The sequence below is a fragment of the Mesocricetus auratus genome, unplaced genomic scaffold, assembly GCF_017639785.1.
Source record: "Mesocricetus auratus isolate SY011 unplaced genomic scaffold, BCM_Maur_2.0 Super-Scaffold_100013, whole genome shotgun sequence".
In the NCBI taxonomy this organism is placed as follows: Eukaryota; Metazoa; Chordata; class Mammalia; order Rodentia; family Cricetidae; genus Mesocricetus; species Mesocricetus auratus.
The window spans coordinates 13,738,471-13,765,100 of record NW_024429196.1 but is presented as its reverse complement, the minus strand read 5'-3'; the positions used below and the strand labels follow the sequence as shown (position 1 = coordinate 13,765,100).

The window sequence follows — 26,630 nt, the reverse complement described above, 5'->3', positions numbered from 1 at the left end:
CTCCAGAACATGGGCGAAAACAGAAAAGAGGTCCAGGTCAGAAGACATGGCGGAGCTCAGAAGGTGATGGAGTAAAATGCTCATAGAACGGTCCTTAGGCCAGAAGCGCTGCTGACAGCACATCATCCAGGGCTGTCTTCTTTTTAGGGAGCTAGAAGAGTATGTGGGCGGACTACTGATGAGAGGCAAGGGAGATAACATCTTCAGTTCTCTGTTTTTACAAGGAACTAGGGTTTATTGACTCTGTAGATATTTGTTAGTTTATTTATTCACTTACTTGTTTGGAAGTTGCTGGGGATGACTCAGGACCTCCTGCATACTGTGTTCTCTCCCCTTAGCTACAAGTTCTACCGCAGAGCTATGCTCCCAAACCCGGACTGAAGAACTTGGTTGCATTATTATCCATGGCGTCTCTTCTAGCAACTTGTGTCTATGTGGGTATAGAGGACAGGGCTGGGGGTAACAAAAGTAAGCTAGGTTCCATCTTCCCAGGAATCATGGTCTAGTATGGGAGTTTCCAACCTCATTTCCCTCCTCACACATGCTTCTCATCCATCCCTGCCTTAGGTTTCCCATTGTTGTGAAGAGACACCATGACCTCAGCAACTCTTATAAGGAAAACATTCAACGGGGGAGGGGGTGGCTTACAGTTCAGAGGTTTAGTCCATTACCGTGGCAGGAAGCGTGGTGCTCAAGAAGGTAGCTGAGAATTCCATGTCCAGACCTACAGGCAGCAGGAAGAGAGAGACACTGGGCCTAGCTTGACAATTTAAAACCCAAGGCCTAGCCACAGTGACTTACTTTCTCCAACAAGGCCACACCCTAAACAGCCAATATCAGTCTATGGTGGCCGTTCTTGCTCAAACCACCATAGTCCCTTCCATCTGTTCCTGATGGAATCCGCAGCCTCACACCCCATATACACTTCCTGGAGAGACAAAATGGCTGTGACATGTACTGTATCACACAGTCCTTGGGAGCATTAATGAATAGGCAGGGAAGAAACTGCCAAGCCAGACCTTAGATAATGAGTAGGGTAACTGAGTGAGTAACTGAAAATTAAAAATAGCCCAGGCAGGGGAGATGGAGAAAGCCACAGCATGACAGTGACCTGGTCCACTTGAAGAGCAAGGGCCACATGCAAGTTAGGTATTCAGAACAAAAGTAAAATCGACACGTTTCAAGTTGGGTGTGGTGGCACTTATCTGTATTCCCAGCACCAAGGGAGCAGAGGCAAGAGGCTCTTAAGTTTTGAGTCTATCCTAGGATACTTAGGGAGGTCAAGCCAGCTTGTGTCTCAAGAAACCAAGTAAGAACAACTAACAAAAGACAAATTGCCCCCAAATTGGGGTGTCTATATATTAAAATATAGTTATTATTCTCCCGAAATTTGTACTTAACTTGGCATCTTGCACTTTAAACTATGGCAACCCTACTTGACAAATGTGCATGCATCTGGGAGCTGGAGAGATGGCTCAGAGGTTAGGAACACTGGCTGCTCTTCCAGAGGTCCTGAGTTCAATTCCCAGCAACCTCATGGTGGCTCACAAGCATTTATAATGAAATCTGATGCCCTCTTCTGCCCTGCAGGCATACATGCAGACCAAATGCTGTATATATAATAAATAAATCTTTAAAAACAATGCTCATGAATCTGGTCAAATTACCTGGCCACAGGTACATGCATGTGGCCACCCGTGGATTCATGTGGTGCTCAAAATGCCAGGAAATAGGTTGGAAGCTCATAGCATCCTGGTATTATACAGGAGGCTGCTCAGCTGTGCTCAGCATTTGAAGAATTCTGAATATGCTCTGGTTTTGCTTTAAATTATAACATTTTTTCAAAAGTCACTCCCCAAAGTGAGTATTTCAGATGGCCCAAGGGAGAAATCATACTCCCATCCCCTGAGAAGAATTGTGAATTATTTATAAAAAAGAAGCTGAGGCTCTCACCTCACCAGCACAAGAGGAAGCTCATACCCAAAAGGGTAGAACCTTCTTCCAGAGACCGGCTCCTGACTCTCCCGCCCTCTAGCGGCCAAATGCCAATACATCTATTTGAATGCCTGCTCCTTTACAGAGCTTGGTGTCTCTCCATTCATTGATATAACTACAATAAGTGAAGTAATTGAGGATACAAAGCGTGGGGGTCCAGGCCAATCCTGAGATTAAAAGATGGGTTAAGAGTGTAGAGGTACAGAAGGGAGGTGTAAATGCTTGCTGAGTCCGTGCTGCCTTCTGCTACTTTGGGACACTCCAGGACTTAGCCGGGAGAATCCAGGTTGAGATCCTGAGGATGAAATCTGCCCACTGTTTTTATTCATTGCGTGCAACAAGCATTTCTGGAGTGCCTACAACACACCAGGCATTGTCCAGGAAGCAGGGCACTGCACCTGACCCATTTCCCTGAGGCTGAGAGTTAAAGCAGGGTTTGCACCAAAGGCTAATGGAGTCCATGTCTAGGCATGGGAATTGTTAGAACTATCCAAAAAGAATGCTCTTCTAGTTGAGCTATGATTCCCCAGTCATGTACTTACTTTATAACTTGACCATATATGGTTTTAGCATCTTTTTGATAAATGGCCATTGGACTTCTTGGCAATAATCAAAATTGCATATATTACAAAGCTAATGTTATATAATATGCCTAAAATCATTCCTGACTTACACAAGGAGGAGCATTGCAGACATTGAATTTTTCCTTTAGTCCTGGAATTTGAGATGCTGTAGTTGCTGATGTTGAAGGAACCAGCAGAAACACATTATAACAATGAAGCTCTTTGGGATTAACTAGGCCTATTTGTGGTGAGACTAACCACAGTAAATGAATCAAAACTCACATGATAAACTGGGCACATGTATCTAATCCCAACACTTGGGAGACAGAGACAGGCAGATCTCTGGGAATTTGAGGCCAGCCTGGTCTACGGAGCTAGTTCCAGGAAAGCCAGGGTGACATAGAGAAACCCTGTCTTGAAAGACTAAACAAACAAATCCAAAATTGCACGTGGTAGACTGGGGAGGTGGTTCATTAGGTAAAGTACCTTCTACAAGATGAAGACCTAAGTTTGGATCTCCAGCACCCCGGAAAAAATCTCAGCTAGTGGGGTCTGAAGAGATGGTTCAGTGGGTAAGAGCATTGTCTGCTCTTCCTGAGGTCCTGAATTCAATTCCCAGCAACCACAAGATGATTCACAACCATCCGTAATAAGATCTGGTGCTCTCTTCTGGCCTGCAGGTACACATCTAGGAGAACACTGTATATATAATAAATAAATCTTAAAAGAAAAAAAAGCTGGATTAGTACTGTGCATGCCCATAATCCTATTGTTGCAGGCAGAGACAAATAGGTCATTGAGAGACCCTGTCTCAAATAAATATAGAGCAATAAATGAAGACACCTAGGGTGACCTCCAGTCTCCATATTTGCACACTGGTGAGCTTACCTGCACACTCACAAGCATTCACAAAGCTTGAGTGGAATGCTGGCCCACAACTGAGGCCGTTCAACTGAATGGGATCATCTTTCTGACTTCTGGAACCTGCGTCTTATTAATTCCTGGAGCAGACTAATTTTACTTTTCAGCGATTTTCACATCTGGGCTGCACTCTTTTGATCCTTACTGCGGGCTTAGTTCGTGTTCTCACATCTCCCCTTGTCGGCATTGCTCAAATCCATTCTCCATGTGCACTACCCTAAACTATAACTCAGATCACACTGCTGCTTTATTTTACATTGGGTTCTGACTTCATCGTGTTTACAGGACGTTGACTGATGGACCTATTCACTCATCATCCCTCCCATCACATCCCTCTTGGGTGCTCAGAATAGCTTTGTGGGTTATTAAATAAATACTTTAATGCATAAATCTACTCCTTTGCTTCATTCCTTTTAAGTTTCCTCCTTGGCGTACCAGGTAGCACTGAGGTGACTAAATCCCATTCTAAACATGTTACAAGCCAATGTTGACTACGTTTTAACAACCTTGTTGCCAGTGAGTAATGTGTTTATCAGATGCCAGACTCTTCCTGCCCTTCCTCCCCCATCTCTCAGTTGTTTAGCTTTCTCTGGCTAGTTCTCCTTGGGTGCTCAGGATTGGCTTAATTGGATTTTGACCTCAACATTGCAAAGAAATGCCTTGGTTACAAAGGCCTATTGTTCCAGCTTTGGAAAGATTACTAATGGGGTAAGGGTGGGGGATCTCCACACTGTCTTGGCTGGCAGATGCTTCTACTCCAGGACTAAGTACTACTCCTGTCCTAACTGGCCTCACTTGCATAACGAGGCTAGGCATGCCTCATCCACATCTATTCTGGATATTTCTCTTATCCTCAGAATACCAAGGTCACTGCATTTTGTTTTCAGAGAGCTTCCAACATGGAAGAGTGTCAATGTTGATTCCCAATGAAGTAGAGAAGGAGGAGCTACCCACTCTATTATGTAGAAGTAGATTGGTGACAGTTAAGGGATCTTGCTGTTCCGTCCAGACATGTCACAGTCACTTTGACCCAATACCTTTAGTCACATGTCTGCATCTTTCTTAAGAATTTTGATCCACGTTTGGATGCTGATGCCCCTTCCTTATGGCCGTGACTGACAGAACAGATTGCATTGTTCTATTCATTCATTTCACCTACTTGTGTGGCACCGTGTAGCAGGCACAGCTCTCCTTTGATTCTCACAATGCCCTCTGGGTTAGGTACTACTGCTATTGCTGCTCTAGAGATAGGAAAACTGGAGTGTCTGACCCAACACTGGACTCATGTCAGCAGTAGAGCAGGAGCTCAGCAATGTTTGCACATGTTTACTTATGGAGAAACAATAGCAGCTAATGATGGCTGGAAGTCTGTTGCTTCTCAGCATTCAGAGTAGGCTGCACTTAGGATCTGTAGAGCCTCAAGAACAAATTTCACTTGAAATGTATACCATAAAGAACCAAAATCAGCCTACCATTGAGGCATCTCCACAAGTCATGCAATTAGTCTGTGTGCCCACCAACAGATGAACCAATAAAGAAAATGTGGTATATGTTCACAGTGGAGTACTGTTTGTTCCGCCATAGAGAACGCAAGCATGTCATTTACAGGAAAATGGATGAATTGCTGAATAAAATATGTCAGATTCGGAAAGACAAATATGCAGGACTGGGGAGATGGCTCAGTGGGTAAAGTGCCTGCCACACCAACAAGGACCTGGTTTGATCCGGAATACCCATCCGAAGTACATAGCGATCCATGTCTATGATTCCAGCACTGAGGGGGCAGAGACCAGAGGACTGCTGGGGCTTGCTTGTCAGCTGCTGTAAACACATCAGCAAGATCCAGTTCAGGGAGAGAACCTGTCTCAATAATAAGGTCATGCAGGATGAAGATACTCGTCATGGCCCCTTGGACCTCTTCCCCCATCCCCGGCAACCACATTCACCTGCACACACACACACACACATGTGCACACACAAAGACGCACAAGGACAGATAAAGTCTTCTCCCATATGCAGAATCTAAAAACAAAACAAAAAACCAGGAAGGTAGAAGAGGGACCATTTTGGAAAGTGAGGAGGAGCCAGATCCACCCGTGGATGGGAACAAGAAGGGCTGGTAAAAGGGATAGAGTGTGACTAAAATAGTTATACACATTATGAAACAGGATGATGCATGGCCATACCACCCTGAAGATGCCCAGTCTCATCTAAAAGTGTCAGGAAGAAAACCATTATTTTGAGTAATGAATGTATACTAATTAAATAAAAGTGACCCAGCTGAAGCCTTGTATATTCAGGCAGCATAGGCATCAAGGGTAGACCCCAGATGCACAGGTGATCCTCTGCGACCCCCCTTATCACTGAAGCAAGGGAAGGAAGAGGCTCCACGTGTGTCAGCTTTCCTTATCAACAGGAACTTCAAAATTAAGAATTAAAAGTAAGTTTTATCTGTGAGGCCTCAGAGTTTATCTAACCTGGTTTATCTACACATGTGAACCCATGTTGAAGAACTAAGTACCACTCATCCAGTCTCACCTGGTCCAAGTGTAATCATGGTGGTGGTCCTGCATACATTGGAAACTGGTAGTTGTGTTTTCTATCTTTATTTGTTTAATTTTGATTTATTGTTGTGGCAGTGGTTTGTCTTAGAGTTAGCTTAAGTTGTCGTCTTAGTTCAGGTCCTAGTGCTGTGACAAAACACCATGAACAGAAGCAACTTGGGGAGAAAAGGGTTAATTTTATCTCACTGTTGGTAACTCCTCATCCAGGGAAGTCAGGGCAGGAGCTTGGAGGTGAGAGCTGATGCGGAGGCCATGGAGGAACACTCCCTACTGACTTGCTCCTCACAGCTTGCTTGGCCTGCTTTCTTTCTTTTTTTTTTTTTTTAAAGATTTATTTATTTATTATGAACACAATAACACCCTGCCTCCATGTACGTCTACACATCAGACGAGGGCACCAGATCTCATTACAGATGGTTGTGAGCCACCATGTGGTTGCTGGGAATTGAACTCAGGACCTCTGGAAGAGCAGCCAGTGCTCTTAACCTCTGAGCCATCTCTCCAGCCCGATCTGCTTTCTTATACAGCCCAGGACCTCCTGCCCACAGTGAACTGTATCCTGCCCCACTAATCATTAATTAACAGAATGTCTTACAGACTTACCTACAGGTCAGTCTTATGGAGGTATGTTCTCATTCAATAGTCCTTCTTCCCAGATGCGTCTAGGTTTGTGACAAGTTGACAAAAGCCAACTAAGACAGTTGTCAGTTTGACTCACCTGGAAAAAGGGAACCTTAATTGAGGAATTACCACCATCAGATTAGCCTGTGGGCATATCTGTGGGACATTCTCTTAATGAATACTTGCTGTGCATCTCTATAACCCATGATTGGTGGTGCCACCCCCAGGCGGTTGGACCAAGGTTGTTTAAAAAGATACAAAAGCCAAGCATGGTGATGAAGCATGCCTTTAATTATCCTATGCTCCAGAAACAGAGGCAGGCCAATCTCTGTGAATCCAAGGTCAACCCACTGTACACAGTGAGTTGCAGGACAGCCCAGGCTATTTAGCAAGACCCCGTCTCGGGGTGGGGGGTGGGAGGATAGATGGGAAAGCCGAGGAAACAATCCAGTAAACAGTAATCCTTTACGGTCTCCTGCCTTGAGTCTCTGCTGTTGGTCCGTGTCTTGTCACAGCAACAGAGAAGTGAACTAAATTAGCCTGTTTGGTTTTAACTTTTATTATACTTAGTTGGGAAGATCCATCCTCTGCTGCTCATGTATGGAAATCAGAACAGTTTCTGGAAGCTGTGGGTCCCAGAGATTGGACTCAAGATGTCATGCTCTGAGACAGTAATTCAGGGTCTCATGTAGCCCAGGCTGATCCCGAATCCTCTATGGCTATGAACTTCTGACCTTTCTGCATCCATCTCCCAAGTGCAGGAATCATAATACTCAGTATACACCATAGGTCCCAGCTCTACCTCACTCCCTTTTGATTTTTTGGTTTACCAGGCCACAATATTATAAATAAATTTTACCATTATGTTGAATAAACATAGATGCCAGCTTGCTAGTCGGTATAATTTCATTGCCATAGTGACTTAAGCTGGTGTTTAATGAATGAACTTTAGCTTGGACAAATATTTGCACCAAGGTGGGCAGGTGGCTGAGTTTGTTCTTTCTTGTAAGTTTACGGAAAGGGGGTAGAGGACAGGCAAGGAGCGCTGCTCATAACTTTCAGCAGATACACAACATCGAAGATGGCACCCCAATTCCTCTGCTGCTCTTTTTCCCTTTCTGCATACATCCACTGTGCTAGAAAATCACTTTTATAAATGGTAGAGCACCTGCGTAGCATGTGTAAGGCCCTTGGTTCTCCTTCCATTAACCCAAAGCCAAGCAAGCAAACCAAATAAGCAGTAAGTACAGAACTGTTTGATTAATTTGTCATATTATACTAGATACAACTTGGAAGGAGCCTTGTGTGTCTTGTGACTTTCTGAGTTTCTGAGCCTTTGAAGTTTCATTAGCTTCTTGAGTTGTAGGATCCTCCCTTAAGGAGTGAAAAGTTTCAGTGTGTGCCAAAAGCCGTGGTCAGAGCTGGGATTAAAGGTGGCTGAAGCTGTGCACTTCACAGTGCCATAAGAAAGGGTCGGATATAAGGGAGTATCACACAGTGTGAGAAACACTCTCATATCCACAGCTTCCCCTACAGCGTCATCAGTGTGTTTTTGAACAATGAAACTGCCCTGGTTTGAATGTTTTGTCCCCATCAGAACTCCTGTTGAGGCTCGGTCCCCAGTATCATGGTTTTGAGAGGTGGTAGGAATCTTCAGAGGTCTTCATGTGTACAGATGAGGACCTCATGGGCTCACTGGGGCGTTTTTCCTGGGAGTGAGGTGCTGACTCCCTGCCGTGTCCTCAGCTCTCCTTCGTTGCCCTCTCGTGAGCAGGCTTCTCTTGCTCACACGTCCTCTATCCCATCTGCTCTTCTGCCCTGAATGGAGTAGCACATGGCCTTCACCAAGAGCCCAACAGATGCCATGCCTGTTCTATTGGACTTGCAAAACACTGAGCAAAAATTAACCTCTTTATTTATAAAGACCTAGTCTTGACTATTCTATTCTAGAAACGGAAAAGGGACTAAGATAGAAGGTATGTGTGAATGAGTAGGATAATGTGATTTTAAAGAAAATGGACCCTAAAGGGAGTAGCACTATTAGGATATCTGATCTTGTTGGAGTGGGCATGGCCTTGTTGGAGGACGAGTGTCACTGTGAAGGTGGACTCTGAGGCCTCATATATGGTCCAGCCACATTCAGCCAGACAGACTACTTCTTGTTGCCTGTGAGTCAAGATATAAGAATTCTCAACTCCTTCTCCAATACCATGTCTGCCTGCATGCTGCCTTGCTTCCTGTCGTGACGACAATGGACTAAACCTCTGAACTGTAAGTGAGCCACCACAATTGAATATTTTCTTAATAAGAGTTGTGGTGGTGGTGAAGTCTCTTCACAGCAATAGAAACCCTAAGACAGATAGGTTGATGCCCTTTGGCTTAAACCAGTATGTTCCAGATCTTAAGCAATTTTAAGAATTACCTGAAAAAAAATTTTACTTATTTTCTTTCCCTTTTGTGATGAGGAATAAATGTCAGATCTCATTCACATTTATTTCATATTCTACCAGTGAGCTATACCCCAGCTCAACATTCTGCCTTATTATTTTTAAATTTTGTTCCATTGTTTTTGAAACAGTTTCCCTTTGTAACCCAAGCTGACTTGGGACTCACTATATAAAGCTTAGGCGTGAGCCATCATATCCAGCTACTTTCTTCTTTCACTTACATACTTACCAATTCCGAGTAGAAATGTATAACTGTTATCTGATACCATAATTTAACAGTTTCAAAACAAAACTTTAATGTTTTGGTGAATTGATATAAGGTCAGTAATGATATAAATGCTAGCAATTTGATGAGAGGAGACAGTAGGCTGCAGTATGGGGAATAATAACCTAAGCGAGGTGATTTTCACTGTTTCCTACTTAAATTTAACTCTTTTCCTGAGTTTAGTCTACATATATTCACTTACATGTAGTATTTGGAAGCTCCTTGAAGCGGGCTAGTTGATTATTAAAAACCTACACTCAAGGATAATTTAAGATATTTAATAGAATTCTTTGAAAAGTAAGAACAAAGAACATCTTGTGTGTGTGTGTGTAAGGTGTAGTCTAAATTTATTGTTTTATTTTATAAGCAATCAATGAAGCCTGCCCTTGAATTTCCCATTTTACATGGATGTGATCTGTTTAGGTAATATGGGATAGATATGCCCATAGCTGGGGTTATTATTTATTATTTGTGTGCAAACATAGGAAGACCTCCTAAGCCCCCAGTAGGTGCTCTGTTCCTGGCTTTCAGGGACAGCAGTAGCTGCAGAGGCTGCTGGGAGTTCTGAGTGACTTCTCCATCCCAGCTCTCTCTACCAGCTACGCCCCAGGCAGTGCTCTGTTGACTTCTCTGTCCCCCAAACCTGCCTCTGTGCCTCTGGGAAGTCAGGGCTGGGGGGCGGCGGGGAGACATCAATTCACTCTAATTCGGGGGGAGTGGACTTTTTCTAGTTTAACACCAAAATACTCACATTCTGGGAACACTCAAAGTCCCAGAATTGGGGACCATGGGCTACTGTCTGCATCCTGTCTCTTGACATTTCATGTTCAGATTCTTTAAGAGAGGATAGGGAAGAGCAGGCTTCAGGGAGTGTCAGTCAGCATAGTAACCCTGCTGACTGGACCAGGAAAAGCTACTGCGCTGTGACATAGTGGATGGACCCAGATAATGCCTCCTTCCACCATGGGTTCCAGAGCGTAAACTCAGGCCCAAGCCTGGAATCAAACGCCATCACTCACTGAGCCATTCTGTCTACCTGACTTCCGCTTTTTCTCACCTCATCCTTTCCATTTGTCGAAACTTAATCTTGCTGAGTTAAGGAAGCTCCTTAGCCAGTGTTACACACACTGAGGCTGATCCTGTCATTAAGTGTTTTATTCCACTAATTCTGGTGCAGTTAGAAATTGGTAAAGTTTGTAGAAGAGGACATTTAAAAGCAAAACAGCAAAAGCAGGAAAATTAAGAATTTTAAGTTCTAGCAGCATAGGGAAACCTGAAATTCACCTTGCCCTAGGTCTGCAAAGTTGTGTGGCTTGCAGGATTTGTGTGTGATGGGGAACACTCCCCACCTGTCCACCCCCTGTGCTGGGGATGAGTCCTTCCTAACGAAGACTGCTTCTCCTGGGCAGAAGAGTAATGGCCTCCCTTTTGGTGCTGTGGGCTGGGATGCAGAAAAAAAAATAAATTACTGTTGAAGGGACTCTAACCAGACTGAGCAAGGCAAACACAGCTCTGGCAAGCCTTGCCCTTCCCCTTCATTCCCTCTGCCTTGCTAAAACCTGTTAGTTATGTTCCTAAAGCTGCCCCCAAGGTCTATTCCCTCATTTGGCCACTTCTCCCTCCTGAGGCTGACTACCAAGATCCAGTTATCAAAGTATTGAAGTGCAGTGATCAAAAGCCTCTTTTGGCTCACTTAATTAACATACTCAGTTAAAAGTAAACACTTCCCTGGGTGGTGGTGGCGCACGCCTTTAATCCCAGCACTCCGGAGGCAGAGGCAGGAGGATCTCTGAGTTCGAGGCCGGGCTGGACCGACAGCCTCCAAAACAATACAGAGAAACCCTGGCTCGTAAAAAAAAAAAAAAAAAAAAATTAAACACTTCATCCTAACTCAGGGGTTTCCCCTTTTACCTTTACAAACTACAATTTGCCTAGGGGCCATGTCTGTCTCCTCTCTATCCAGAGGCAGTTCTTTGTCCCTCCAGGGTGAATATCCCTGGCTCCTCTCCCTTGATCCTTTCCCCTTCTCCCCAGTCCTCTATCTCCCCCTGTCTTTGTCTCTTATTCCCTGCCCTTTGCTCCTTGGGGGCAAATAAATCACCTTTGTTCTGAGAACTTGGTCTTGGGGTGTCTTGTGCCTTTAACTGTCCCTCACTTCTGAGGCACATGACTCTTTTCACAAGTCATAAAGAACTTGAGGGTGCAGAGTTTGAGTTCCTTGAGTCTTTGGGCAATTCCAGGTGGTCAAACATCCAAACCCCTTGAACACTGTAGCCTTTGAACGCTCCAGTGCCTAACCTGTTGTATGACAAAACTTCCTGGGAGACACAACACACATGTCCATTCACCCCAGATAGGAAACCTACAACAGACCAAGGTATGGATTCCGCAAAAGTACAACTTGGTGAACTGTGAGTTTTATTGGGCCTGTTTGCAGGAGTATGTGTGAGGGGTTAGTTACAGGGACATCACCAAGGCCTAACCCAGCATGGGTGACAGCTCAATCACAAAAGCTGGGGACCTGAAGCACACTGCACAGCCTGCAAGGCAGCTCAACGGGTTGGAGAGCATCCTTTCCAGGTGACTCAGTTGGTCTAAACCTCTTCCAGGCAGCTCAGCTGGTTTCTGCTTCTTCTAGGCAGCTGGTCTGGTCCAACAGTAGTCTCAGCTTGTCTTGTCTGAGTCTTCCTTGAAGCTTGATTCTACTCTTCTATAACTTACTCTGGCAGGTGCACACGCAAGGAGTGGGGTAGAGAATCTGGTCAGCGTCAGGGACTTCCTGAGGTTCTTTTGAGTTGAGTTGTTTACCTTCCTGCTTAAGGAGTTTCCCTGCAGGATGGAATGTTTTCATCTCAGAGAAAACCGTTAACCAGCAAACCTCTTTGGATGTTAGTTGCCCCTTATCTTCTGGATGAGGGCATGACTTCTCCAGATGTCCAGGGGTTAGAAAGGAAAGGTCCATTCCTGTATGGGGTTTCTTTCATGCTCTAGAGCCCAAGTCTCCCTTCAGGATGAAGAACGTTGGGCAGAGGCATGCCTCCCTGGTAGGACTCAGGCAGTGGAATCTGTGCCCTGTGCTGTGTTCCATCCCAGCCCTTCAAGAACAAAGCCATAGAGATCACTCCCTGAAGCTGCTGCAAAGACTGGAAGGATTGATCTAGTGTGGAAACATGTGGGTTTCAGTTTCTCCCAATCTAGAAGTAATTCACCCAAAGCCACTTGGGCCCCCTTCCTTGCAGGGAATGGAATTCCTGAGGGGAGGACAAAGGAGTACAAAGGTTGCTGAGGGAGGTATAAGGGACATGTCCCTGGGCTTCACCAGGACCCCAGGGATTTCCTCTTTCTGATTTCTAGTGGTGACATCCAGAGCCTCTGCTCTACCACCCCAATTTTATCAGGCAACACTTCTCTGCAGCTTAAACTGCCTCACTTGCCCCAAAGCTGTATCTCCACAGCCTGTTAAAAGGCACTTTGCTCTGTCTGACCTCTTCTTGGCTCCTCTACTGAAGTCTGGTTCAGTTTTTCCCAACAATGGATAAGCAAGCTCTCTTGCCCTTACTAATTCTTGAATTTATTCTTCATGTCATTGTAGGACAAAGAATTAGAATAATTGTGGGTTCACTTGGAGCAACTGTGGTTGAGGAGAGGACGAAAGTAGCCCAGACCTGTGGCTGAGTATGAGCCTGCAGACAGAGAGGAGAGTGGGAACCAGACATGAATTTATTAAGCCTTGATTTGCCAAATGGTAGGTTAAGGCAACAGAGAAGTGAACCACATTGTGACTCAGCCTCCTGGCTATGTGTTGGGTTTCCCCTTAGTTCTTGCCCTCTCTGTGGTAGTCTGGAGTGAGGGCATTTAGGGAGGCTTAGGGGCAGAAAAGGAATCTGGAAAAACCATTTCCACCAGATACTCATTGTAAGGCGGATAGCAGCACCAATTGCTTAGGTCTGTGTGAGTTTACACATTCTGGTGAATTCTGCCCTGCAAGTCCAGGAACTCTGGAACATGGTGTTCAGCTTGGCCCACTCTGGGATAAAAGTGGTAAGCCATTCTCGCTGCAGTTTTCACTAGGAAGTTGCCGCCTGGTATCCAGACTTGGTTTGTGGTGACCAAGCAGCAGAGCTGAGACCACACGGCAGGCCTGCAGAGCTGTACCTCCTGATCCAGAGGAGATGAAAGAAACCCTAGAAAAAAAAATGGACACCAATCATGTGCTTCGGGAGTACAGGGGATCGGAGTGTAACTTTACGTTCCATAACTATACTATGAATTCATATGTTGGACATCTTCAGCCATCTGAACAGGAAGATCATGTGCTCGGTGACTCTTGAGCTCCTCAGTTCTTAAATGTCCGGGTTTTGGGATTTCCAGGCCTTCCAGTAAAGGAAGCATTGAAGTCATGCTGGAGATACGTGGCTACTACTTGAAATATAGCTCTGAGGAGGGTCCCACATTTGCTTTCATTAGCACTTAAAATTCATCCACAGGGTGTTTGGTGAGAAGCTCAAATCTCCTTTTTATGAGCCCTTCACATTTGGAAACCTGAAGAATACATGGGGGCTTATCTTGGATCACATGCAGGTGGTCATCTGTGCTGGTGCCCTGGTAACAGTCCCAGTTTCTAATTGTCCAGCTCTAATTGTTAATAGGGCCTCCCTTCCTTCTCCCAGGTGCTCTGGTTTATACTTAATTATAAGGTCACTGGAGCAGCTGAGAGTTTGCTGTCAAGACCAGGTTGGGAGAAGAGGTGTGCTTCATAGCCACCAAGTGCATTTCAACAGTGTTTTCCTAACTGCTAAATGTCTGTACTTTCTGACATACAAATGACACATACCATCAGAACCAGGAAGCTAGACATTCATCCAAGAGGAAGCCTCCCTTTCAAACATTTTGTTGACTGGGTTTTCACTTTGTTTTGACTCCGTTATCAATGCTTTTAAATGGTTCGTTTTAAGGACTTTAAGCAAGCATTAATTACTTCTTTTGTGTCCAAATGTGAAATTACTTTAAACTATCTTGCTTTTAGCAAGAGTTAAAGAAAAAAAGCTAAACATACATCAAGGTAATTCCACTTAGGCTTGGCTCTAGCCATGATTTCTCTCTTGAGAAATTTACATAAGAGAAGCTGATGGATTTTCGCACTGCCCTGTAATTAAATAGGCTTATAACAAATCATCCACAATTGTTTGTGATTAATTCCCATCTTAGCAGATCTCATACAAACGCCATTTAAAAAACCAATCGCCCAGTTCTGTAAGTGGTTGGCTATGATGGAAAAATCACCTTTGTCTTCCTGCACTTCTCTTTTGTTTTGAATGATACTTTTTGTGTATACATCAGCTGATTTTAAGTCTGAATCCCAACATATGAGAAAGGCTTGCACCTTTGCTGGATTACAGAAATGGAGTTGGAAGTTTAACCCCCAGAATCATTATTGTGACTCTCTAGTTGACTGCAAGAAAATCAAATTTCAGTTCTTGCTTTCCCAGCAAATTTTTGAAACGCAGTAACAGGCAGATTGGATGGTGATCACAAATTTTAAAGCCAGAAATTAAATTTTAAAAGCACAGTATACTTCTAGCTCAGAGTTGCTTCTAGAACAAAGGACACCTCTCTAGCACCTGGGGTGACAATAGTGGTATTTTTCATGAGGATTTGAGTGCCAGGTTTATGCAGATTGCAGAATACAGCTACTGTTTCTTCTGAGAAACTTGACAGTGAGTGGAAAGTTCTTATTAAGGTCAGTGTGCCTGGGGGAGAGACATGTGAACAGCAGCAGGCACGAATCGGGTCTTGGCAAAATATTTTCAGTTCCTGTTCTTGAACAACAAAAGCCCAGTGATTCACAGAAGCTCTGCCTGTAATCGCCAGAATTTGGTCACGAGGGAGAACGTCTCACCATCAGCACACGTCCAGAGGGAGAACGTTTCACCATCAGCACGTGCGTCAATCCAGCCCCCGATGATGTAGGTTCCCTGTCTTTCTCATTCGCTTGTTTCAGGCATTCCGCAGAATATCTGGAGTGTCTACAGAGGTGGCAACAGCCCGCTTTTCAGGGTTAGAGAGAAGCCGAAAGCGCTCGGGCACACGGGCAGTTGAGGGGTTCCGTGCCCATGCGAGTGTCCACAGAGGCTCTGTTGCTTTGTGCACAGCGCCACAAGGGTGGCAGCACTCATGTCTACAAATCCATCCTTCCTACCCACGTAGAATTGAAGGAGAGGTTCCTGTTGGCTGGCTGCACTGGCCTGCTGCTACTTCCTTCATCGTGGAGTGTAGCGTGAGTTCCAGTTGTTCTTAATAATAAAAACCCAGGATCCTGTATGGAAGTATGGAAGCGGAAACATCAGAGAAGCAGAGCAGCCAGGCCCTAGAGTTGTTACCTATACGAAATCCTCAGACCGAAAAGAAGCTCCTGCCTCCTCCAGCCTTATATTCCTCTCTCCACCCAGTCATGTCACTTCCATAATGTTCCTGTATTGTGTCAAGTGACAGAAAGTATTGACTAAGAGGGGACTGTTCCCACAGCATGACAGGTTGCATAGTATCAAAGCCTCATATCTAAGTGCTCCCTGATTCATTGGTACAGATAAGTTGAAAATTTAGGGGTGGTGGTGGCACTTGCCTTTAATCCCAGCACTCTGGAGGCAGAGGCAGGGGATCTCTGTGACTTCAAGGCCAACCTGGTCTATAAGAGCTAGATCCATGACATCCAGGGATACATAGAGAAAACCTGTCTCGAAAAATAAAAAATAAAAAGACTTGAGGGGGTTGGAGAGATGATTCAGCAGTTAAGGGTACTTGATATATAATCATGAGGACTGGAGTTAGGGTCCCAGTACCACATAGCAAGGTGGTTGGTCCTCCTGTGGTTGCCTGTGAGCCCAGTTCTTGGGAGGAGAGAGACAGAAGGCTCACAGGGTCAACTGACTGGCAGCTTGGTCACAAACATAAGCTCTTGGTTTAGGGAGAGCCCTGATCCTATGGGAATATAGGGAAAAGTGATAGAAGAATGTCCTCTTCTGGCCTCCAGGTATGCACAGGCCTGTGCATTCACATATCCAAACACATATATACACAAACAGAATGACAAACAGAACAATCCAGCCTGAGAACTGAACACAGGAGACTCTTCCTAATTTATGAACTTTTTTTTGGTAGTGCTGCCATTCAAACCCTGGACCTTGAACACTCTAGGTGAATGTTCTACCACTGAGCTACCCTCAGACTTCTTGAGTTCTTTAAAACAGGGTTTTGCTAAGTTGTTCAGGAAGGCCTTAAACTTACCCTGAAGTTGGACAATCCTTGAGTTTGCCGTCATCCTGCCTCAGTAGCTGACATTAGAGTCCTGTATTACCAGGTGGGTCCTTCTTTATGACTATTTGTACCCAAATAAATGGCCAGGATTATGGGAATAGCTGTGCTTGATGATTTCCTCTGATAAGTAAGAGCACAGACTGTTGCTGTTGCAAGGTCATGGAGACTTCTAGTTATTTGCTGTGTAAACCCACTACTTGGGGTTAGAAAGATGGCTCAACTGCCAAGAGCACTGGTTGCTCTTCCAGGGGACCCAGGTTTCACTCCCACCACCCACAAAGTGCCTCACACAACCATCTACTAACCCCAGTTAGAGAGGACCAGTGACCTCTTATGGCCTTTGTGGGCATTGCACCAACGTGGGGCCCATACATATGTGTACACAAAACACCCATACACATAAGACAAAATTAAATCCTTAAGCATAAAATGAACCCACTGTCTTTATTCCCCCTGCAAGATCACTGCTTGAGTTTTTTTACAAGACCTCCACATCCTCTTGACTTTCCAGAAAAATCCTGTTAGGTGTCGAGGGGCTTTCCTTCCCCTAGAATGAGTGTCACCCTTACTTTTACTGGTGGCATGCTCTTTTGTCTTTTACAGACTTCTGCATTTTTGTATTTGAAATGGCCAAAATATGTCCCTACTGCTGCCAAGACACACAGGTGACTCAAGGTCATAATCCAGCCCGGAGGCCAGCCATTGTTCTGCACACATTCCTGTTCTAAATCAATGTCCAATCCTGCTTGAATGGGCTGCAAATTGGGTCAAAGTATGGCAGGCGGGATGATCATTGTCCTCCCCCCCTGAGATGATACGGGGTCACAGACTAAAATGTCACACCTTCTCGATTAGCTCTTGGGTTCTTTTCAGATCTCTAGAAGAGCCGGGGCAAATGTTGCTTAGGTTATTTCCCCAACCATCTTGCGTGGACATCGTGACAAAGAGCAGGGGCAAATGTTGCTTAGGTTATTTTCCCATCCTTTTTGTGTGGACATTGCGACTCCTTTTTTCACTTTCTGGGAAATTTGCCAGCTTTCCAAGGACTGGGTAGTGAACAAAATAAATATTTGTAGGTAGTTTAAAAGGAGAACAAGGCTGTCGGATGTAACTCTGCCTATCCAAAGAAAAACATTTTAATTGCCTTTCAGATGTTTTAAGTAATTAACTTGAGTGACTCAGAAGGTCGCTTTACTAGGTGACTTTTTCAGATTTGTGATCAAGAGGAGTGTCTGTGTGTGTGTGGTTTCATGTGCGTGTGTGTGGGGTGGGTTGTGAGTGTGTTTGTGTGTCTGTGTTGGGGGAGAAAAGGGAATCCAAAAAAAGTGAAGGTGTATGAGAAAAAAAACCACCAAAACAACAAAAAGTTTAAAATCCAGGGCTTAAAGTCCGGGTAAGAAGTGATTGAAGTTGACCAGAGAAAATTACAATACTTCTTTATAGATGTTAATTAGTCCCCTACAAAGTTGATGTGTAAAGTGTTTATTTCACAATATTTAGCATACAGTTATCTTTTTAAAAAAGAAAGAAACAACTTTAAAAGAGATTTCTCATAACTTTGGGGGATTCAGCAGTGGTTTGCTTATTACTCAGCTATCTGGGGGGCCTATTGGGCTCCAGAGATTCAGGAGGGCTGGGCCTGGCTTGCAACAGCAGTTCCCGTCCCTACTCCTGTGTGAAGTGTTTGCCTCCTCTGGGGAAACCCGGCAAGCTGCGTCCTGGGTCAGCAGAGCCGTCACCTGTTGGGCGGCAGAGGCGGGGATAGCCGCCGCCTCCAGGGCACAGCCCCCAGTCCTGGCGACAGCCGGCGGGTGGCGGACGCTCCGGGACCCAGGCCGAGAGAGGCCGGGCGCTGGAATGCGGTCTTCCCGGGCGAGGGAGACTTTGCACCGGAGTGGAGACTAGTTGGGGTGGGGTTTCGCCGGTCGCCTCTGCCCCACCCCCGGGCCCCCTTCCAAGCGCTTTCTGTGAGCTTTCCGAACTGCGCTCTGAAGTTTCCAGAGTGAGGAGCCTGGGCGGCCGGCAAGGACAATGGAAGAAAGCGAAGGCCAGAAATGTGAGCCGAACCTGCCTTCCTCCGCAGACAGCGGACAGATGCCCCGTAAGTAACAGTCCTCAAAGAGGGAGTTACACGCACGCTGCTTAGAACTGGAGACCTGGAGCCTGGCGCCACGAAAAGTCAATTTCTTGGTGTGTGTGTGTGTGTGTGTGTGTGTGTGTGTGTGTGTGTGTGTGTGTGTGTGTGTGTGTGTGTGTGTCGGGGGGTGCATTTTCAAACTAAGCCCAGAGCTGTGGTTTCTTGGCTCTACTTTATCTGTGGCGAGATCTTCCTAAGTCGGGAAAGAGGTGCTGCATGGTTGCATGGTGTCAAACCGGTCGAACAGTGAGCGAGCAGTTTGTGCGGGATCCCTAAGCAATGACAAATGAATCGCCCAGTAGCGATTTGATAATTTCCCGGTGCTTCAGGAGGCTCTGAAAGGCAATTTTGCGCCTACCTCCAGGGCGCAGCGATTCCATTCATTGGTTAGGAGTTTCCAAGGGGGCAACTTCTTGCAGGATCCAAAGTTTTGCAGCGCTTTAGAGTTAAATTGGAGTTTAAGGATGTTTTTATTTTGCAGATCCGAACGGCAGGGGAGGGCTCGAGCATCTGGATGATAGATAGAACTCCGGGGCTTTCTGTTTAAATGTAAAACTTAGGAGTTCTTAAAAACAGCTTTCCTGTATTTTCTCCAGGCGGTTTCTTTTTTACATTGTGTTTATAACAGACTTGTCTTTTCCGTAGGGAATTTCCAGAACCTTATATAGTTCCAAATGAATCTTGCCGGGAGGGTGGGTGGCTGCATCAGTCCCTCTCTCTGTGTAGGCTGTCGTAGAACCTACCACACAATGTTGAAACGCCCCCGCCCTGCCCGTCCAGGTTCATGCAGGGGCCAGTTAGTAACACAAAGACATGCAGGAGTGCAGAGCTGTGCACGGGCAGCGCGTGGGAGTGGGGATTATACACTAGGGAAAAGGTGTGTGTTTTTTAAAATGAAAAAAGGGAAGTAGCACATGACTCATCCAACACTGAGAATGCAAAACCAAGCCAGACAGAAGAAAAGACAATTAGGAGACAGAAATCCCCCAGCGAACTGAAAAGGAAGCCTGTCTCCTAAATGCTCAATGAATCCCCGAGCCCTGAGGTGTCAGTTCACTTGTCTGAGCAGCACAGCATTTACGCTCAGTTTGAGGGTCCCTGGGTTGGTGGTATCCAGCCTAAGGCCCCCAACTCACTCTCTTTTGATAGGATAGGTCTTCCGACAGTAATTCTACCTCCAGGCCTGTCCTGAAGCAAACGGTGCAGATTCTAGATGGGGCAATTAGAACCGGACCAATTTGAGAACCAACTCTAAAACAACTGGAGTAATTCAGTGATGTTTCTGAGGTTGGGTGGTCAGATGCCTTGCTTCGATTACTCATCTACTCCATGAATATTGAACTTCTGTTGTATAACAGTCACTGTGCCTGCTGCTGGGAATCCAGCGATGCAAAACGCAGACTGAAAAATACTCCCCTTCACTGGATTGATGTTCTAAGGGCCAAGTTGGGGTGGGGTGGGGCAGAGGCAAACAATGAACAAATAAGCAAAGTACGGAACTTGTCAGATGGCTGGGATACTGGAGTTAGTAAATAAAAACAGAGTGCCGAAGCTAACTTCGAGTTCCAGAGAAGCAACGAGTAATTTTTAAAGCATAAGTATTGCTTAAACATCGTGTAAGATAGACTTCTACTAAAAATATTTTTTATGCTCCCAAGCTTCATATTTTGCCAGAGATCCTTTGTTTTATCTGGTGACTCAATTAGCTGAAGATAGGCTATGGGGTGGTGGGGGAAGAACCAGGGAGTGGGGGTAAAGGTAAAACCGGAAGGGTTATCAGAAACGTCACTGAGGTGACACTTGAGCAGCGATGAGGATAAACCAAATACACAGCTCGAGAAGAGCAGGAACGTTGAGAGGTGGCCCAGGCCAGATTCTGTGGGGCTTGTGGACTGGCAGGGAGGTCTTTGGCTCTTACTTCCTGGGAGGTGAGGTGTGGCTAGCAAATTTGACTTGCCTTTTATGTAATGAAATTAATTTTAATGAATTAGTTTGGATCCCTGGGAGTGAACCTACAGCCTTGAGCATCTTAGGCAAGAACTCCAAGAGGGACTTTAGAAGGCACTTAAAGGGTGTGGGGTGTTGTGTAGAGTTTCTCACAAGTGGATGGGGGAAGGGCAGAGAGGCCTGGTAGGAAGGCTTCTGAAGTAAAGCAGGCAAGAAAACCCGTGCTGCTCTAGGCTAGATGGTGATAAGCAGCAGGTGATAAGAAGAAAGCAGATTCCTGACTACACTGAATGCAAAGCCAAAGGAATTTGCTAAGGTCAGATGTAGTGTTGAATAGAAAGGAGAGGTCAGAGACACCTTCAGAATATTTGATCCAGGTGGCTGGAAGGACGGAGTTGCATTTACCTAAGGGGGAAAGCATTTAAGAGAAATAGAGGAGGGGTGGTGGTTTGTGTTAGAGAAGCAGAGTATCCTTAGGGGATATGAGGGTTGAGAAAGGTATCAAGAATTGGTCAGTGGATTGCCATGAGGACTGCACACTGGGCTGCCTTCTGTGACTGCCTCTGTGCTGAAGGACCCAGGCCTCCAAGAGCTACGGTTGCACCTAGATGTTCAAGAACTGCCAGGTTAGGGACATTGGAAGGGGGAGATGGAAAATAAATAAGTTCGAATTTAAAGATTTGACTCTGGCTGATTCCCGTGTGTGTCATTGCCTATGCTTCCTTGGGATGAACTGAATCCACACCTGCACTGTCACATGTGTACACCTGCCACGGTGCTCTGCTCTATATCTGTGTATGTGTCTGTTTTTGCAATGTGGGCTTCCTGGTCTCACTCATCTGTGCACTCCCAACAGCTCATGGGGGGACACTTAACAATCTTTTAACAATTAGACAGAAGGCTAATGAAAATACCCTAGGGACTTTGACTTATCTGCCAACTGTATGCAAGGAAACCTTGGGTGATCATGTAACTCATTGTTCAAACCCAGCCGCCTTTGAGAATAAAGGAGAACTCTATAAATCATTTCACTGGGCACCAGTTGTTAACTCAGAGCTGTTTAAGAGAGGTAGCATATGGTCATCTCAAGAATATTGGGACCAGTGACAGCACCATGCTACAAGGGCTTCCTAAACTTTTTCTGCCCCTGGTGTCTTTCATCTGGGAAGATTTATGAGTCTGGATATATGCAATTATAAAAGTGGCATATAAATCAAACATTTACTGACACTAAATCGTAAAGAAGCTTATTTTAAAACTGGAACTGAAGAGATATCTTAGTGGGTGAGAGAATGTACTGCCCTTCCAGAGGACTCAAGTTCGATTCCCAGTACCCATGTTGAGAAACTTACAACTGCCTGTAACTCCTATTCCAGGGAATCCAATGTCCTTCTCTAGACTCTAAGCAACTATATTCATATACACAGACACATAGTTAAGATTAAAAATAAAATAAATATCTTAAACATCAATTAGCTGTAAGAGAAGTTCTTTGCTTTCCTTCCTTTTTTCTTTTATTTATTTATTTTTTCAGTCAGGGTCTTACTATTTGATGCTGGCTGGGTTGTGACTCCCTACAGAGACAAACCAGCCTAGAACTCACAGGGATCTGCTTGCCTCCTCAGTGTTGAAGTTGGGATTAAATGCATGTGCTACCATGACTGGCAAAGTGTGTGTGTGTGTGTGTGCTGATCATTTATTAAAGATGAAAACAAATATGCACACTAACATGAATGTACTTGTTTATTTTTATATAAGGTTTTAAATCTTGGCTGAATATTTGATATGGCAAGACACGGAGCATCTTTAAAATTTTGCAGTGTTGAACATTTGATTTTATAATAGTGCTGAGAGCATCACTTGTATAAACATGTCGCACAAATGTCAAAAATATGTTTAAAGCCATTTCAAAAATTGTGGAAATTCCGTCCCAATTCCAAGTCAATATTTGCTGAATGACTTTTTAAAATGAATCTCATGTCAGCATCTCAAACAGCGATCTTTTAAAAATCACACATTCTAAGATAATACATTTTGAAGATACACTAATTTGATACTTACATGCTTAAGGATGACAGTAGGAAGCTATTTAAAGTCCTTATTTTCCATAATTAAACCATTCTTATTCTGTAAAAGCATGAAGTTTTGTATGTATAGTGAAAACACTGAAAATCAAAGCTTATAGTAATTGGATCTGAGCTGCAGTGTTTCCAGAAACATTTTCTGGCAAGTTGTGCCATGGTGGCAGACGCCACGGCATGGTGGCAGATGCCACGCAAAGCATGCATGGTGTGTGTTCAGAACCAAGGATCCTGTGAAACAGGATGCAACATGAGCGAGCACTTCCAGAAACCTCTCAGACTCATTATAGCTTGATTTCTGTTTGAGCCGAGTATGTGACTGAGGATGACCTTGAACTCCTGACCCTCCTGTCTCTACCTCCCAAATGCATGCAACGCCACGGCTGTTTGTATGTGTGTTGCAGGTTTACTTTTTATTTTTTATGTTATGTGTATGTGTGTGTGCCTGAGTCTATGCGCCACTTGTACCATGTTCGGACCCGGTACCCGTGGAGGTCAAAACAGGATGGAATACCCCAGAAGGAGAGTTACAAGCATTTGTGAGCAACCATTTTGGTGCTGAGAATCAAACCCACAACATGAGCTCCTGTTCTAGCTTTTATGAGTTTCTTGAAAACTCTGTGCGGTTGTCCATCCACCTGCTTGCCTCCTGTGGCCACTGACTGGCAGCCTCCTATGGAGTGCTAGCCTAGGGAATGCCAGGTATTCAGTCTGTGTTCTGAAATAGCCCAGCCAGTCTCCATCCCCATATCTTCTTTCACCCTTCAGAGCCCTACCTGCCACTCGGATTGATTTGTATTGTTTGTTTGTTGACTGTCTCTCTAGTCATCATGTGGATGCCCCACTCGGGGAGAGAGGCAGTCTGTCTTGATCACCACTTCGCCACCCTTCTCCTCCCTTTCAGTGTGTGAAACAGGCATCCGCCAATATGTGTGTGCATGAACAAGTGACTCTGTCAATTAACTTAGGTCAACACAACAGCAGAATGCTTGTCTGCCAGCCTGGTCTACAAAGCAAGTTCCAGGACAGCCAGGACTGTTACACAGAGAAACCCTGTCTCAAAAACACAAAAAAAGTCACCACCACCACCACCACCACAACAAAGGAATGCTTACAACAACAACAACAAAGGAATGCTTTTCTGGATTAGGGAGCGAGCTGTTCCTGTTTTGTATAAAGGCTACACCAGGAATAGTTTTATCCTTGACTTTAGTTCTTCAGAAATTTATTTGTGTGTAGGAGTGTTTGCCTGCATGTGTGTCTGTGCACCACACGCCTGCCTGGTACCCACAGAGGTCAGCAGAGAGCGAGGATCCCCTGCAACTGGAGTTACAGACAGTTGTGAGCTGCTATGTGAGTTCTGGGAATTGAACCTGGGTCCTATGGGAGAGCAGCTGATGTTTTTACCTCCTCGTCTATCCCTTCAGCTCCACCGCCAATTTAAATTATTATTATCCTGAATATGTGTGATGTGAGTGGGCGTGCCTTGGTCTGTGTGTGGAGGTCAGAGGTCGGCTTTGTGGAGCTGGTTTTCTCCTTCCACCTTGATACGCCTTCCAGGAATTGAACTCAGGCAGCCAGGCTTGCCAGTACTTCATCCTCGGAGCTCTCATGCCAGCCCACTGATTTCAGTTTTTAAGGTCTTGTAGAGGGATGCAATGGCCTCGCTTCAGCTCAAATTGCTGTGCAAGTTTGTATATGGTGGTGAGCTTTGTAATGTTGACAAGAGAACTTGAGAACTGAGGGACAGTGAACGTCCAGTGAACATGCCTATTAGTCAGGCTCAGTGTTCTAGGTGGCTTCACATGGTCAGGGTCAATTTTCTGGTCACACACAGTAGAATGTGAGGCCCCTGAACTGCTTGATCTCTCGGGTGGCCCTTCTGTCCCATCAACACACTATCCCTTTGGAGACTTTTCCTGGATCCTTTGCATTCATCTGGCCAAAGAGTAAAGACAGAAACCCTGCAAATGTATTTAGGAGGCTCAGGGGCTAGGACTGAAGGTATTCCTGTTTATTCTGCCCACATTTCACCCACTGGAATTAGTACAGGGTCCCTGTGAGATGGAGGGTACAGGAAATGGAGTCTGCCCATGTGAGTAGCCAGAGGGTGTATCCCTTCCAGGACATAGTTCAGTGGTTGGCACAGTATACCCAAAGGCTTCACAACCAGGCAGCAACTCCCCGAAGACAACAGCTCTTTTGCCACTTTGGAAAGCTCTGTCTTTATAATTCTATCATTTGGACAGTTGAGACAGAGGGTCAGCAAGTCTGAGGCTAGCCTGGGCCATGTAGATACTGTCTTTAAAAACACAAAACAACAATAAAAACAGCAACAATAACAAAAACACCTCAGCTAACCACTATGAAGAAGTGAGGAGAGGCTAGAGATGTGGGTTAGTAGGCAAAGGGCTTGATTCACAAGCATGAGGACCTGATTTGGGGTCCCCAGAACTCATGTAAAAAGCTACATGGGGTGGCACTTTCCCATATCTCAGCCCTGGGAGGTAGAGACAGGAGGATGTCCTGGGTTTGCTGACAGCCAGACTAACAGAATTGATGAGCTCCCATTTTTCTGCCTCACAGAATGTAACATGGAGCATGGTAGAGGAAGAAGCCTAACACCCATCTCTGACCTCCAAACAAGCATGTGCAGAACTCACATTCACACATCCAAGTGTGCACGCACCACGTGCAAACACACACACATGCACACGCACAGGAGTTTGTGGGCTACCTAATATATAGTAAGGTGTGTGTGTGTTTGTGTGTGTTGGTCATTTGAGACAAGATTTCATGCTCTATTACACAGTAGCCCTAGCTGACCTGGAACTCACTACGTAACATACCTCAGCCTTCTGAGTGCTGAAATGGTAGGTGTGAGCCACTGGGCTCCCTAACCTTGACCAAGGAATAAATTCTCAGAGAAGTTTAATTCAGTGGTAGAGTGCATATTTAGAAGGCATGTACAAGACTCGGGGTTTAATTTTCAGTACAAAACACAAATTAAAAGCAAATAAGATAAAACAAAATAATTATTCCAGAAAGATAACTGTACTACTGCTGGCTCGCAGTAGGCTGGGGAGTGCCCAAATGATGCAAAGCCCCAAATCCCTCACTATGTCCTCTGACTCAGCCAGAGTAACCCAAGTGTGGTAAAGACTCCAGCTCCTGCAGTCCAGCAATTGCCTGCCTGCGCAGCCTGCTGTATAGATGACTCCTTTGAGATGCTTGCCTTCTTATAACCTCTGACTTTTTGTATCCGCCCTCCCTGGACCCTCCCTACTTTTCATGTTCAGGATGTGGACACATCCCAGCTGGAGCCCCCAGGTCTCCCAGGAGCAGCTCTTTGGCCCGCCTGCCCTCCTCCTCCCCACTTCTGGAGAATGTTTAAGGGCTGTTTTTCCATTGGAAGCTCTTGTTTGCTCTTTGCCCTGCTGGAAGTGGGTTCCCTGGAAGAGCTTGGGAGGGGCAGGAAGAGGAAACAGGGCTGCCTTTCAGCTTTGCCCAGGCCTTGTCTTCAGGCTATGCTACGGCCTCACTGCTTTGTTGGGCAAGGATTCCCAGAATAGCAAACAGCCAGGCACACCCATATTTACATCGTAGCACCAAAGTTCTTTCCAAACAAGAAGCAGAGCTGCCCTTCTGTTTGGGGAGGCCACTCTTGCGCTCTCCTTTATTCATATGGACAATGAGGATTTGGCCCACTTGGGGCTGACACCATGACTGTGGAATTATGACAAAATGGACTTTGAGGGTTCCTTCTCTTGTTTAT

General features: G+C 45.2%; 1 protein-coding gene across 17 annotated transcripts in view; it reads left to right on the top strand.

Annotated features, from left to right (window-relative positions):
- Positions 1–26,630, top strand: part of Kiaa1217 (KIAA1217 ortholog) — an 806,709-nt gene that overhangs the window by 495,244 nt on the left and 284,835 nt on the right. Inside the window, exon 1 of one of the 17 annotated variants that reach the window (XM_013122525.3) lies at positions 18,512–18,791. The exons of 12 other annotated variants lie outside the window; for them this stretch is intronic. In XM_013122525.3, the coding sequence (XP_012977979.1) occupies positions 18,722–18,791 (70 nt within the window). In that variant the 5' untranslated portion in view covers positions 18,512–18,721. Of the gene's footprint in view, positions 1–18,511; positions 18,792–26,630 lie in introns of those variants that run through there. 4 more of the 17 variants (XM_013122524.3, XM_013122532.3, XM_013122530.3 and 1 more) reach the window with 4 other exon arrangements.